The sequence below is a fragment of the Heliangelus exortis genome, chromosome 1 (genome assembly GCF_036169615.1).
Source record: "Heliangelus exortis chromosome 1, bHelExo1.hap1, whole genome shotgun sequence".
In the NCBI taxonomy this organism is placed as follows: Eukaryota; Metazoa; Chordata; class Aves; order Apodiformes; family Trochilidae; genus Heliangelus; species Heliangelus exortis.
In genome coordinates, this window is record NC_092422.1 from 183,969,275 (window position 1) to 183,985,180 (window position 15,906).

At 37.0% G+C, this 15,906-nt stretch overlaps 1 protein-coding gene across 9 annotated transcripts in view; it reads left to right on the forward strand.

Moving 5' to 3' along the window:
* The window catches only part of ATXN7L1 (ataxin 7 like 1), a 113,581-nt gene extending 101,564 nt beyond the window's left edge, over positions 1–12,017 (forward strand). For 6 of the 9 annotated variants that reach the window (XM_071733943.1, XM_071733940.1, XM_071733946.1 and 3 more), the window contains 3 exons: positions 1,001–1,940; positions 6,016–6,090; positions 9,375–12,017. In XM_071733943.1, coding sequence (XP_071590044.1) covers positions 1,001–1,940; positions 6,016–6,090; positions 9,375–9,416 — 1,057 coding nt within the window. In that variant the 3' untranslated portion in view covers positions 9,417–12,017. Of the gene's footprint in view, positions 1–1,000; positions 1,941–6,015; positions 6,091–8,936 lie in introns of all 9 variants that reach the window. The other 3 variants (XM_071733941.1, XM_071733942.1, XM_071733944.1) reach the window with 3 other exon arrangements.
* The last annotated feature ends 3,889 nt before the right edge of the window (positions 12,018–15,906 follow it).

Genomic DNA, 15,906 nt, shown 5'->3' on the forward strand with positions numbered 1-15,906 from the left:
TAATATACACATTACTAAATTTTATTCTTAAAATACTATTCAACTAGTTACAAAGCTTATCAGGCATTGTTTAATATTTTGTCATTTTTTCAGTGTCAGTAAAAGTAATCAATAACCAGCTCACAAATGAGCTGTTGGGAATAGCACTGCATTGGGAAAGGGATTGAGCTTTCCTCCTTCTCCTCTTTGAGCTCATTGATTAAGTGCTTCACAAGCCCACAAACTGTCTCATTTACTGCCCTCATCAAATCTAACCTATGACTATAGATTAAAACTGAAACTGTCCCACAACTTGAAATTTAAGGCAAAACATAAGCAATGACTGAAACATTGTGACTAGAATGTTTATAGATACCACCATCAGGCATTTTATGTGCATTTTTTAATCGTTTGGTAAGTTAGAGGGAAAAAGGAAATCAAATTTGTAATAAAGTGATTAAATTGTAACAGTATGTACTTAATTGCTGCATGGGGCACTTGTGCTGCAGGGGAGTTGGTTCTGGTTTAATGTGTGACACCAGTTCAGGGCCCATGAGCCGTGACAGAATTTTATTTGGAAAATTGTGCTGCATGGTTCTTTACCCAGTCATCTTGGGTTAGATCTCTGCTACCTCCACAGATTTCATGTGCCTCAGTTCAAAATTAATTTTTAGGAAAATATACTTCATGATGCAGCTTTCGCAAATCTTTACAGTATTAAAGCACATATGCTTTGGATTTTGTTGTTCTGTATTAATTCCCAAAGAACTCTCATAGTGGAACTGTAAGTTTAAGAAAAGGGGTGGCAAATCAGAAATAAAAGCATTTTTAAGCTATTGTAGAATGCAGAGCTGCTTTTGAACTGTGAATTTTAAAATATATGTGATTGATAGAATAGGAATCAAAATCCGAATGAACCAGCTCTGCCTTTTTTAGTAAGTTGTTACTTCCCAGAAATCATTTCCTATCTGCATTGTTCAGATGGAATACTTATGTATCCTTTTTTTTTTTTTCTATTTAGGAAAATTCCTCCTGCGGCAGACAGTCCCATGCCTTCTCCAGCAGCACATGTCTCCACTCCTTTTCCAGCATCAGTCTTGCAGCCGTTCAGCAGCCCCAGTGCAGTGTATATTCCTTCAACACCTATCAGCTCAAGAATGACTTCTTCTTACATAATGACATCAGCCATGTTATCAAATGCAGCCTTTGTGACAACGTCAGATACAAATTCCATTATGTCACACACCACAGCCTTTCCTCACGTGGCTGCAAGCCTAAGCATCATGGACTCAACTTTTAAGACGCCATCAGCTGTGTCACCAGTGCCAGCAGTCATCCCTTCCCCGTCCCACAAGCCATCCAAAACAAAAACCAGCAAATCCTCAAAAGTGAAAGACCTGTCATCTCGGAGTGATGAGTCTTCAAGTAACAAAAAGAAAAAGCCGCAGTCGTCGTCATCATCCTCATTATCTTTGCAGACATCTTCCTCATCCTCATTTTCAGGGTCCCACAAAAAGAACTGTGTCCTGAACCCCAGTTCAACTTTGAACTCCTATCAGGCTACATCTTCCTATAACAGTATGTCTGTGCACAATACAAATAATGGAACAAGCCCACTCAGTGCCAAATCGGAGCCCTCAGGACGGACTTCATTATCAAGTAGTTCTACAGACTCGGTGAAACACATGAGCATGGTAGTAAGCAGTATTGACTCTTCTAATCTGTCTGTATCTTCTCTTGTGCACCACTCAGGGGACCACTCCCTGGGAGCACATAATGCAGTGTCTTCTCTACCCCTTTCGTTTGACAAATCAGAAGGAAAAAAACGTAAAAACTCTAGTTCTAGTAGCAAAGCCTGTAAAATCACTAAAATGCCTGGTATGAATAGTGTTCATAGAAAAAGCACTGCCAACCTTATTTCTGCGGTGCCAGATCCTACAAGCAGCTCCATCTCTCGGCAGGTAAGGGACTCTTCCAGTTATTTTTTTGCAGGTCATGTCTGATTTACTTGAAATATTTCATGCATGCTGAAAAGAAAATACTATGGTTGCTTCAGGTTGTTTTTTGTCACACAGCTTGTTTTCTAGCATATTTGTATTTCTTTTCTATCAATCATAGAAAAATGCTCTGAGAGTCTAAAAAAATTATATCTACTTTCATAAAATATTCTTATGAGATTTTTTATTCTACTAATAAAGTAACCATTGTATGTCAGAGTAAAATTGAATGTCCAAAATAGATAAATATATATTTTTTTAATCATTTTTTAATCTTAATTCTCAGATCTCTGAAATTGATTGTGTCACTAAAACAGGAAGATGAGTAAGCATTTCTGCTTGTTTCTTTTCCCAAACTTGTTGCTGATTCATTTTTTTAATATTATGCAAGTCTACTCATTTTTTATATATAAAACACTTGAATCTACCTTTCCCCCAGGGAGAATCGGAGAAGCCAGGCTTCAGATGCTGTTTCCTGTTTGAAACTGGAAAAATTAAGAAATTAAGATCTTAATCAGCTGACCTTTAGTGGACATTTGGTTGTTTTGTTTAGTGTGCCTCTTCAGAATATGAAAGTCAGTGCAGCAGATAAGGTTACACACTCTTACTGCTTGGTCACTAGCACTGTAGCTTTGACTTCTCTTTCAGTGGTGCTATAAAAGGACAAAACTATTTACCAACTAAAATCTGGTGAAAGAGATGACAAAATGATCTTTATAATGATCTACTGTTTCATTCTCCTCTTATGTCTAGTGCTGTGCAGTGCACAGAAAACAAAGCTTAGCCCTGGTATCTGGAAGACAAAACCACAGAAAATAGAATACTGCAGAAAATCCAAAGAAGGTAGCTTAGGAGAATTTTTCTTTATGAAACATTCCATAAAATGGAATTTGGAAATTGAGAGAGGAAGATCTTGGGCAAGGCTATCCACTGGTAATAGCAGACAGAAATGGGAGCAAAAGAAGTGAATAAATGATCTCTAAAACTGGCATAGCAAAGAGAATGAAGGTCTCAAAGAATGGCTTAGCAGGTGTATTTTCTCTCCTACTTCCAGCAGAGGTGGAAATGAGATTGTTTGGCTTTTGAAAATGGGTAGTGGCATTGTCTTTCTATTTTAAGCCTTTTAACTGTGTCCTGCAATCAGAACTATTGTTTAAGTCACTCAAGTCAGTGGAGAATGCTGTAAATTCTCCACTGTGTCACATATCTTATTTTTAAATATATGTGTGCCCAAAAAGATTAAATTGCCCAGAAATATACAATCTCAAATGGGAAGAAAAAGTGCAAATTGTTACTTTGGTACAAACATCCCTAGTAGGAAATGAACTGTAGTATTCTCTTTTCAGGGTATGTGGCTGTTACTGTAGCTAGTGGAGTTTGAGACAGTCTTAGAAAGAGATGCAAGAGTTCTGAGTTCAAATTCTTATCCCCTGTGCAATCAAATCTGTTCCTGTGGAACATTGCTCTTCAGCATGTTGCACAGTAATGGAAGTAGATAAACAATAAAGAATCAGAGGTCTTTTCTGAATATTTCTAAATATGTAGTTCACACTATTTTTTTCCTTGAATAAAAGTTTAAATACCTGTAATGAGTGAAATGGTATATAGAGTTTTTAAACATAGTGTCTGTATACACACATAGATATACACATATAGATATACGTGCATATATGTGAATATATGTATGTAAAAACTGGTAACACTTTCCTTTTATACTTCTGATCTTTTGAGCTAGAGTAGTCAAAAACAGGAGGTAAAGTGGAGGTGACTGTATTTCAGGTGACTGGCTGGCAGCTAATTGTGACAAGAATACTGAATTGTATGCAGTAACGAACATCTACTGGTTTTTAATGCTATAAATAAATAAGGTTTGTACCCACTTAAGCATACAGGTCAAGTAATGTTACTCTACATGTTAATATTAAAATTCTGGAGAATGCAGTAGTTGAAATCCCTTTTTAGCTCTGCTGTTTTAACTTGCTATGTTCTAGAAATGCAGTCACAGTCAAAATTCCACAAAAAAAAAATCAGCATTATTTAAAATCTTGCTCCTGTTCCTTGATGTAATTGGACAAATTAAATTAAGAGAATAAGAACATAGAAAAAAGCTCCAGTGACCTGTGAATAGGATCGGGTTGCTGTGGTTTGTGTTTGTTTTTTTTCTAATTGAATTCAGGCTTGGCCTGGATAGATAGTAACTGGAAGTGTTAACCATTGGCTTTTAAAGTATACTTCATTAAAAAAAAAAAAAAAAAAAAAAAAGTCTTGAATGCTGGCCTTATCCTAACTGTTTTGAAATGGTATTCCCATCATTAAAGACCCAACATAACTGGGAATCTTCCTTACTTCCATTGGAGTGTTGTAACTGTTCAGTCCATGTCTTAATTACCCTTCTGTTCTGGAGTGCTGCCTTTCCAGCTCTGAATGAAGACAGGACAGTAAAGCAGCTCAAAGCTGACCACAGTGCTGTGAGCTGTGCTGGTTGGTCACATGGAATTGTAGAATCAGTCTGGTAGGTGTAGGAGCAATGAAAGCCTGAAGAGGTGTAGTGTTCCCTCTCATTATTCTAGGATCTCAGCAAACCTATTTCCTAGTGGACGTTTTCTCATTTAAAAGATGGACATGTATTTTATTATGGAAGGGATTTATGAATATTATAATGGAGGATGTAGAGCATAAAGTTTTGCAGGCATGTAATGGTGTTCTGAATGGCTAGAAAAGATTTTACACTGTTGTGTATCCTTAGTTAAAATTTGTGTATTGAAGAAAAACACAGTACTGCCTGGAGAACAGCTGTGGCATGCAAAACAAGTTAAAGGCAACAGGACAGGCAGAGGCCTGCCCTTTTCATCTCTGTGCACCATGGGAGATGCCTTCAGAACTGGCTGTAAAAAAAACCAAAAGCTTTAAAACATTTCTTTTGGATGGATAGAAAATAGATAACACTCTTTTAAACAGTCACTGTGTGAGAAAGGGCAGTTATGGAGAGGAAGACAGAGGCTCTTTCTCTGTAGACATGAAATGGCAAAGTAACAAATGATGGGAAGGAGAAAACTGTGATGCTGGTGAAAACCCTGCCAGTCAATCCTACAGTCCCAACTATTCAGTCCAAAACTTGCAACCACATTTCTCACTGCCTGAGGTTATTAAAGTTGATGTTACTTGAAGTCCATTGCCTCGTGAATAACTATTCAGACTTCAGTCATTTGCCATTTGTGTGCAGGTGTCCTCAGTTAATTTTTATCAGCCTTGTAACCCCTGAGGAACTACTCCTGTGACTCAACGGTTGTCTCCCATTTGTATTGAAACAAATATCTACAATATGTTTATGGGCTGGTTTAGAAAAACCTAAGACAGACTCCTCTTGCAGAGTGCTGTAATCCAGCACTGAAATGCACAGACTCAATATTGCAGTATTTTAACTCAGTATTTTAAAAACGTAACTATATTTAACTTGGCACTCATTCCCTAAGAAATTGTCTGGTGCAGTAAATGAATACAATTGCAAATTTAAACCTCTAGAGTTTGATTATTCTGGTTATTATTTGCTTTATTGAGCAATAATAAAGATTCTATCTAGAAGAAAAGAGAGTAACTTAATGCATTCTGTGGTGCTTGGCTATTTGCTCTATACTCCCCAGTGGGTAAGGTTCCCTGGGGAGGAGTCTGACCTTGAGCACTCAGCCGTCTCAGTTGCTGCCTGCCTGCACTAAGTGACTCCAGTTAGTACAGAAAGCAGTATTTTGGTCTAGAGAGGTGGGGTCTTACAACCTACATTCCCCCAGGATAACTGTTTCCTATGTTGTTTTCTCATCTGTAGTAGTATTTATGTGCCTTTTAAGAGTTTATTTAAAATATACTGGCTCTGAGAGATAATTATGATTCTACCTGAAGAAGTGTATCTTTTGTTACAGCAAATACCTGTGTTGCAAATGCAAAGCAATTAGTGCCACTTTACAAAGGAAAGGGAAGGCCATTACCAGCATCTGCATTCAATTGAAAATACGCCTCTCACTACTGCTCAATTAATGTCTTTCAGATTGGAAAAAATAGCAGTGTAGCTTTGTCACAATCCAGTCCTTCGAGTACATCAAATCCTGTACACAACAGACAAGTAAGTTGCTTTGAAAAAAGTGTACTTAAGTAGTCTGCAAGCAGTTTTGAAATATTTTGTACTGTGGAACCTTAAAATACCATTTCACTATGAATACAGTTCTTTATAGAAGCAGTCTTTTGGTGACTTGACACTAGATTTCTTCTCTTGCTTTTTTTTTTTTCCAGCTATTTTCCCCTCTGAGACTTATGAATTTGAATAACAAGTTTTCTGCTTGTTTTTCACCACCAATAGTATGCCCCAGGGTGGCTTATGTGCTGCTCACTGGCTGTTACTTTGATGATCCAAACTAGGCAGAAGCAGAAACTGTCTGTGCAGGATCCACCTAAACTGATGTGGTTTTTATAACCGACTTCCCCTGCTGAGTGAGATGGCACAGCCAAGTCCCTGTGCTGGCACAGCAGGGACAGCATTTAAAAATAGGCCAAAAGTGAAAGCAGCAAAGGGAGAGCAGGAACAGGATAGAGAAGACAGGGCACTTGACTATTCAGAGAAACTAATCTGAAAGCACAACTAAGCCAAGCATAATCTGAATTCTTAGACTGTGAGAACTCCCACCATACCTATTTATCACACAGACTACTAATCAAATAATTATAATAATTCTATAACTTGGCTTTTTTGCAAGGAGGGGTGCTTAACCTGTGATCCAGCCCTCATCTATCTGGAGGACTGATAGGGTAGATTGTTTTTTTAATAAGGCCCTTTCTGTTTGACTCTCCAAGTTGAGTAGTTTGGCGAGACTTCATTATCAAGATCCTGTGTATGGAAAGGTTTCCCACGTCAGCAAGATGTAGTCACAAGTAAACAAAAATCCCAGAGGATTTTTCTGTACAACCAGTCAGTATGTTAGAATTCTGTTATGTATTCTGACTAAATTGTATAGGAGTAGTTATTGTAAAGGTTGTGCTTCTTGGTTTCTGCTGCATAGACACAGAAAGAGAAGACTATGCTTCTAGTAATGACAACCCACAACTGTAGCCCAATAAAAATACTGTGAACCACATCTTGAGCTTTATTACAAACAGTAAATTCTTTAAGTTTTTTTTTCCTCTTGGGGCTGAATGCAAAGCAGTATCTGTATGGGAGAACTACCCCGAAGAGAAAAAAAGTGGAAAGTTTCTTCATACTTCTAGTGTTTGGCATTTTGCTGTGTGATAGTCATGCAACTGCCAGTAACAAATATGGGATGAAGCTGTTCTGCAGTATAAGACTGTTTTGGCTTTAACCTCCTGCTCCTGTGTTGGTATAAAATACACAATACCCAAGGAGCAGAGTTTATTCGGATCTGTTGCCTAGATCCCAGGGGGAAAACCTAACAGTACAAAACATAAATTTTGTGGCAGCTTTGTGTAAACAGAGGCTATTACTGAACTTTTCAGTTGCCTGTTTCCTTAACTTTATCAAAAATAGAAGTGCTTGCTTGTTTTAATGCCCACAGACTCTTTATTGTTAAAAATATGTCTCTGCCATGTTTGGTAGTTGAATGTGGGGCTTGAAATATAGATATATTACACAAAATGATATAGTCTGTACATACAAATACAAAAAAAAATCAATATATAATAAGTTTTATTAAACTTTGAAAAAAAAACCTCTTAACACAGGATTTCAGTATTTGAAAGCATAGATAATGATTCTCTATCTAATAAATCCATGCCACTGTCAAAATATATCTGAGCTCCTTTGTTGACAGCTTTTATCTCCAATTTGAAAATTGATTAGTCTCTAAAGAAAATTTTCATCTTAGACCATGCTATAATATTTCTTTATAAAAGTGTTACTAATGAGGTAACAATTAGTGGATCTGCAAATATGTGCTGTGTCAGTAAAGATACAACAGTGGGAATCTGAGCTCTCTGGTTTTTAATTTTAACGTTGTTACAATCATGATAATCAGGGAATCCAAATGAAGCAAGGTCTGTACACAGAGACAGTCTGCTATGTGCTGTGGTATATAATTGGAAAACACAGGCCAGTTTTCATCACTACAAGTCTTTCACCAGTGCAGTTGGAAGTAGAAGTGCAGCTGTCAAGGTGAATGGGTGTATGGAGCAGTTCCTCTGGACTGCCTCCACTGTGCTGCTTTCAGGCAGCTTGGGGGAGGTTCTCTGATGGTACAGAGGGGGAGCTAGAAGGGAGAAGGTCCTTGTTTCTCAAAAGAGAGGGGTCCTCAACTCCACCTGGTGATGAGTGGGTGAGAATGAGGCAGTACAGCCAGCCTGGTTTGACTCTGTGATGATGACCTGCATGCAGTCCCATTGAGAAAGCCACCTTCCCTGCTCACCTCTGGAGGTGTCCAGGCAGAGCCGAGAGGACATGGGGCAGTGCTGTCAGAGTCAGCTGCCACCAATAGCTGGGTGTTTCCCATTATTGAGTTGTGAGATACAGGTGGTCATTTTGATTTCACACAATTGGTTTTCTCTAGGTCATTTGCTGCATTTCTGACGTACACTGTACTCTCAGGTACTCCTGGGAGACTGCTGGATTGTGAAAGTAACTGTTTTGGGTCTGTCTGCTCTCTCTCATCAAATTTAACTCAGTCAGGCTTAACTCATTGAATTGTTCTCAGTTTATATCTAATTTTAATGTTGCTGCATCTGAGACCTGAACGGAAGCTTGTAGACATAAAAAATGTGCCTGCTTTTCCAACTATTGTTGCTTTAATTAAAAAAATGTTATTTTTCCCTGTAAGAACTACTAGTTTTTAGCAGACATTATTGGAATGGTAGTTTTAGTCATATTATTTGTGCCTGTTAATACAAATTGTGTATTAAATGCTTGTTTTCTCCAGACTTTATCCTTGTTCTAGGTTTATAACTAATCAAGTGTTTTTGTCTTCATAGTGCTTTTAGGTACCTGAATGTGTTAACACTTCAAGACCTCAGTATGCGGTGGTTTTTAAATACTGAGTAACTAGATCATATTATTAAGGGAAGGTGACAACGTGTATGCTGTGTGGGGATTCCTTGTGCATGAAAACATGCTGTGTAGAGGAAAAGATTCTTCAGAGTTGTCGTCTAATTGCTGCTCTTTATTTGTAATGATACAGCAAGTTAATGAACATGAGATTCACCAAAGCCTACTAAAATCAGCCCGTCCCAAAAGGAAATGCACTGTTTATCAAAAGCAGTTCCTTCTCTTAAAGGTCTAATGTAATCAATGAACAGGGAGGGAATTTAGTTCAGGAACTTGTTGAGTTCTGTCAGATGCTGATGTTATTAAAGTATTATATACTGAAAGACATTTTGTGATTTTGAACCTGGCTCTGGTTTCTCTTTTAGAAGACATCAAACCGGACTGGTAGAATAAGGACTCTTCCCTAACAAGGAAATGGAACCAGCCTATAATCTCTAGCTCTCAGCAGCCCTACTCCACAGGGTTTTTCTTTTCTATGACCTGCAGATGGATTTAACCTTTTATGAATTTGTGGTTTTAAAGAGAATTAAATTTACAGAAAACTGTAATAGTGATTTGTTTAGTTTTTCACTTGTATTTGCCACTGATCTGTGCGTTCTGCTTGGTTATGTTTCATGCCTTTCAAAGCTGTTAGCACTGCAATGCTCCCTTTGTTTCCTTACCAGAACACAGCGGACATTCCAAAAAAAAAAAAAAAAAATCCAGATCATGATTTTAATTTAAGGATCTCCAAATTTTTTCATTAAATAAAAATTACAGTAATTCTGTATTTAAACTTGTCCTATGGATAAAAATTGAGTGCATTTCTTAGTAATTTGAAAACAGCTAGGGCACTGCAACTTTAGGGACTAATCCTGACTCACGTGCTGTGCCTACAGCATTTAATTAAATTTCAGTGGGAATTCTGAGTGTTCAGCCTCTTCCAGGATCAGGCTCTTAAGGAATCTGTTCTTCAGTCAATCCACAGAGGAGTTTTGCACCTAACTGTAATGTTACCAGGGGCTCAATGTGTCAAATCCCATAAACTGGTGGATTTCGAGACACTTAAGATCACAGCACTTGATAACTTCAGTAAACAGTTTGGGTTTGCAAAGAGGGGAGTTGAGCAGATTGGCTTGCATTAATAGAATTGCACTGACAGTGTTTCCTATAGGATTACTGAATAATTTTTTAATAAAATATAGATTTTATAATCAGGAAGCCAATACTAGGTACTGGAACAATAGTACAGAGGAGTTAATTTTTATTTCTACAGTGTTAAAAGTGCACTTATATGCTGGTTTATTTACATCTTGGGGAAAGGCGAGAGACTGCAAATAGGGAGATTATTACTACTTTCTTTTTTAAAAAAAGAAGGCTTAAGGCAAATTTTAAGACTAAAATGTTTAAGCAATTATAAACAAGGCTAGACCCTTTGAAAAAGTTTAGAAATATTCTTAAAATAAATTTTTATAGTGTTAATTTTGTAATAATTTATGTTTTGCTATACTTCAGAGCTAACTGACCAGTATAGTTTCAGAAACAGTATGAAACTTAGGAAAGTTTAAGCAATGTTTATATTTTTAAAATGTTCTTTGAATTATGTTTTTATTGTACATTTCTTCAGACTGAAAAATGTGTACATATCTTTGTTATTTTTGCACAATTTTTGTCTTGTTCAGTTTTAGGAGCAGTACTATGTTGATTTTTTTAATTTATTTTGAGTTATAAAACTGCAGGAGTTTAAAAATCTCAGTAACAGAGTCATCATCTGTAATCAATGAACTGCTATGTCTAGTTGTTGAGGGAAGAAAAGAGTGGTTGTGAGATTCAGTGGTTGCTTCTGAGAAATAATGCTAATCAGTGACTGAAGGAGCAATGTAGTTTTAGGAAGCTTTAGCTCTTTCCATGCATCTTTTAATTGGAAAGTTGGTATATGGAGCCTATCCTTCAAATGCTGCTTATTTTTTTTTTTCAACTGGCTTAGATCTGACAGCATTTCAGGCAAGTTAAGCACCAAGTGAAATCCCACAGTGTTCTTTCATCATCAAAGAATCATTATTTAATTACCTGTAGCAAAAAATCAGCCTGAAAAGTGAAATGGAAGTAAACATTTGAAAAAAACGGATACAAACTGGACCAGCCTATAATGCATTATTAGTGTAGCATTCACTCAGTAGTTCTTTTTCTTCCCCATTTGCCTAAAAATCTTGTGATTTGTTTCCAGCAATAGAGGCTCAGAAGCTTTGGTTGTTACACATACGCAATGCATAGGCCCGTCAGCCATAAAAAGCGACTTGGATAACTTGTATGCCTTCTTTTGTATTGATGTAACAATTGTAAATAGTGCTGATCGACCTTTGTAGAGAATAGTTTATACAGCATATTCTATTATTGCTGATTCTCAGTGAACTATTGTTTTAAAAAAAAGAAGAAAAAAAGAAATTTTTCTATTTACACCTTATATTTTGTTATGCTGTTGACCCATGGCACTTTAACAAAACTCTGTGGGTTTTGCATAGCTGGTCAGTCATGGGATATATTAAATAACTGTTGTTGCACAGAAATGAATTTGCACCTGCTATATTGTGCTTTCCTACTACAGATTTTAGAACCTTTTCCAGAAGACTTTTGAAGAAAGCATGTCCAATCATTCTAAGAAAAAAAAATGCCATACTTGTACAGCCAATTTCTTTTCTACAATCCATATTTTGTAACACTAAGTATTTTCATTCTTTGTCCTGCACCTTTATGTACTAGCAGTATCAAATAGAATTCATTCCATGCTTGTGATAATTGTAAGCAGAATTAAATGTCTAAAGTAGGTGTAAATAGTAAATTCTATGGCTTACAGTTTAAAAAAGGAAAAACAGAACAAACATGTATCTGATTGATACTGCCATGGTTCAACACCGGGCCTGGAGATATTCTCTAGTGAGCGATTGTATTTTTTGTTTTTTGCTTTATTATTATTATTTCTTTTTGTAACATGGCTTTGTAAATAAAATAATTTATATGTTTGTAAGAAACAGACGGGTTTTGTCATTATTTATCTTTGCAAAACAAAAATGGTACCTATTGCAAGACTGCCCTGTTTCTTCCCAGAGGCCGAGATGCACCATGCTGATAGCACCGAGAATTCGACAGGGAGCTCAAAAGGTCTGCCCAGCTCTCTCTACAGGGCTGACTTGCTCTGGGATTATTTTGGGCATTCATTTCTGAAATATTTCTGTATTTACATGTCAGGACACGTGTGACGATCAGCTACTGAGGTTTTTGCACTGATAAGTTAATTTTTAAATTCCTGTGCTTAGCTGAATGAATTCTGTTATTCCTTATCAGTGCAAGAATTAACTCTGCTTGAGCTGCTAGATGTAAGAATTCTCACTTTAATGGGCAGTACAAATTTATAACCAGTCTCTTTATCATTGTTAATGATAAAAATGCAACTTCTATCTACACATTAAGATTCTTCTTCTGTGTATAGCTTGTTCCAATTACAGATCAAATGAGACTAAAATGTTCATTGGCTTGTCAGATTGGCACTGCAGAAAGGATTGCAGTTTTTTTTCACACAGCAACTTCTTCTGCAGTCCTAGGGATAATTAACATTTTTATGCTCCCTTTATGAATTATGTGGAAATTCAAGTCTTGGAGTTACTGTAGGGAAGACACTCAAAACTATGGTATGATCTTTTTTTAAAAGCCAGAAATTTGGACTGCAAACTTGTCTTGTATGCCTACACTCAGAACTGGCAGAGGAGACAGAAAGCTGGCCAGCATTACAGGAAACAGTAATAGAATAAGGAAAATTTTACCTTCTAGCTAAGCAGCTTTTTTGTATGTTCTGATGCAAGCGGTAAAAGCTAATCCTGATTTCTCTACTGTTTATTCTATGCCTTGGTCTGAGCTTCTTATATTTTGAAAACTTGGGCTTTATTTAAATCTTTCATCTATCTTTCCTAGGACAGAAAAACTGAACATCCTGAAGTAACAGTAGATATTGAAGTTTCCATAGTGGTTCCCACATATGGCTGAAGAGTGACATTGTACCTGTATGCACAATGCTTTGCTATTTCTAGCAGTCGTTAGAATTAAAGCTAAGAAAATGGAATATTAGAGCCACGAGTTACTAGTTGTTTGCCATCATTGCCAATGGCTAGCAAAGGCCAATGACCACTAGAATTATTTTCCAAATATGACTTAGCCATTTTTTAGAGCTTGCAGGTTCATTACAATGATTTACAAGCCATTCTCTATTTTGAGTGGGTTTCCCCCACCCTTTTTTTTTTTTTTTTTTTTTTTTTGGTTATGCAACAAGTATTTTGCTTGTAGCAGCACTCCTCTTTCTTGTATAATATAGCATACTTTAAATACCACCAGTTTCAGAGATAAGCAGATCACACTAACTTTTTTATTCATTGCACTCTAGTCTTTATGCTTCTGTTTTTACCACAGATAAATTTATTTTAGAAAAAGTTGTTGGTGTCTGCAACTGGTATCTATTTTACTCTTTCAAAACTGTCGGAATTCACAATTGGAAGAAATGCCAAATACTGATTCCAGAACTATTGGGAGGAGATTCATACAACAGATTCAGACTTTGGAACACAAGAGTGTTTATTTCATGCAAATTTTTATGCTGTTTTGCTCCTTGAGTACCTTGTGAAACCTATGACTCAAGACAAGTACAGACCTCCTTTAAAACATACTTTTCTAAACATGAGAAAGTTAAAGCTGATATTTAAGGAGCAGGTCCCTGTCTGCCCTTCGACTGCATCAATGGTGGATGTGTGCATACTCCCGTGGGCAGGGTTATTTTGTGTTTTGCTGTTTATGGCTGACTTGCAGAAATACTGAGATCTACTTTGAGCTGCTGTCTCCATAGAAAGGAGAAGGGAAGCTTTAGAGAAGCTTCCTCTGCTTAGGGGAAGCTTGCCAGAAGCAATGGTTACATAAAATATAACAAAAGGAAGGCAAAGCATTAAAGAAGCTGCTGCTCAGCACATTCACGGCATGTGACAGACTCAGGCACCTTTCCCAGCCCTTGCTGCTCCCATCTCTTCTCACAGCCCTAGACTTCAGTCTTCTAGAACTCCCACTTGGAAGGACAAATCTATCTGCCAGTTCTCCTCAGCAAGGCAAAAGCTTGTTCTGCAGCCAGCTCCATATCTGACCTGCAGTCCCCATTTCTCTTCGTTACAATGTGTAAGACTTGTGGCAGTCTATTTAGTTCTACGTAATTAGATAAAAAGGCTTCAGTTACTAATGATATTCTGCAAAAGGCTCAGCTTCTGTCATAACAAGTATTAAGTTTTTCAACCAAATTTAATTTTAAATAGCCAGGACACTTTAAACACATGAAAATAGGTTTAGTCCTTGAGTTCTTGATTAAAACTGAATTAGCAGCATCTCTAAAACAGAACCAGAAAACTCAGATATTTGTCAAATCCTGTTTTTGTCTTACAACAGTCCATGTGAGCTGCTCACAAATTGTCCTAAACCATCATACTTTTCAGACTCATATATGCAGCTGATACTATCTATCATCATATGAACTGAGAATAATAATGTATTATTTACATAATAATTACTATCTGAACATTTTTTCAAGAAAATAAATTGTACTTTCTTAACGATGAGCTTTTTTTTTTTTTTTTAGTTCTAGTTCTAAATCAAATTGAGGCTTGCTCTGCTTAGTGAATTTTGAAAAGAAAAACACTGCAATGTCTGTGTTTATTCTTAAAATTTCAGCCTTCAGGATATGTATTTCATACTGGTTATCTTTGCTGACCACTGAAGGACAGACCTCCTTTGCTGAATGCTGCATTCCCTGCCCTTTACAGTGACTTACCTCCCTTTCTCTCCAGTCATTTGCTTCTTCCTTTCCAATCAGCCCTCCTGTCCTTAGGTTCTCATGTTCACAAAGATGTTTCCCATGCCTTTATTTCTCCTTTGCTGTAGTTTTTAGAGGAGAGGTATACTCCTCCATAGCAGTCTGTACTTCTCTGCACTTCAGTCTACACTTTCTGCCATTGCTCTTCTTTAGGAAAAACTTTGCAAAGGCTTTACAAATGCAATAGAAAGGCAAAGAAAAGTCAATTGCAGGAATGGGTTCTATGATTTTTTAGGAAAAGGAACATTCCATCACTGCCAGTGCAAAGGAAGATAATGATTATGAACCACCAGTTCTTCTGGCCCTAACTAAAACTTGAAGCAGGTAGCATTATCAGTTTAAAATATTAAAGAATACAGCTGGAACATGGCTGCACGATCTCTGCAATTTTGGATGCTGTCTTTCTTCCACTCTAAGAAAAAAAGGTGAATTATATTAATGTCTTCTGATATTTCAGTTTTAGCAAAGAGTTTAATACAGTGCTAGACTCTTCACAGGAATACCATTTTTTTTCTTTATTGTATGCTCATTTCTCATCTATTTTTTATTTGTTGGCAGGTGATTATGTCTTTGTAGATTTGTTTGTGGGACACTTCAATTTATCTTCTCCTTCACACATTGGGTAGAAAAAAAAATTCTCTGATGTCCCTTCTCCATTTGCATAGCCTATGCTAAAGCTCTCAAGAAATGAAACGCACTTTTTGGGTAAAAAAGTTTAACCTCGTAGCTGCTAATCATGGATTTTGCTCATACCAGCACCGAGCACGCATGATCACGTCCCACTAGGTGGCATCTGAACATTTTGCTATCCGCTCGGATTTACCAGGATTAACCAAAACCGCCTGTAGCAAAACGGTCCAGGTAGTGGACAGCGTTTGGGGAAAAGCAAAAAGGCGTAGACTGTATTCCCGCATATGCAAGGGAATGTGGCTGAAGCTGAGAAGCCTTGCATAAATGTTAAAAGCAATAGCGTGTATTTTGTTTTTCCCCATGAATTAATGCAACTGCTGTACATACTAGTA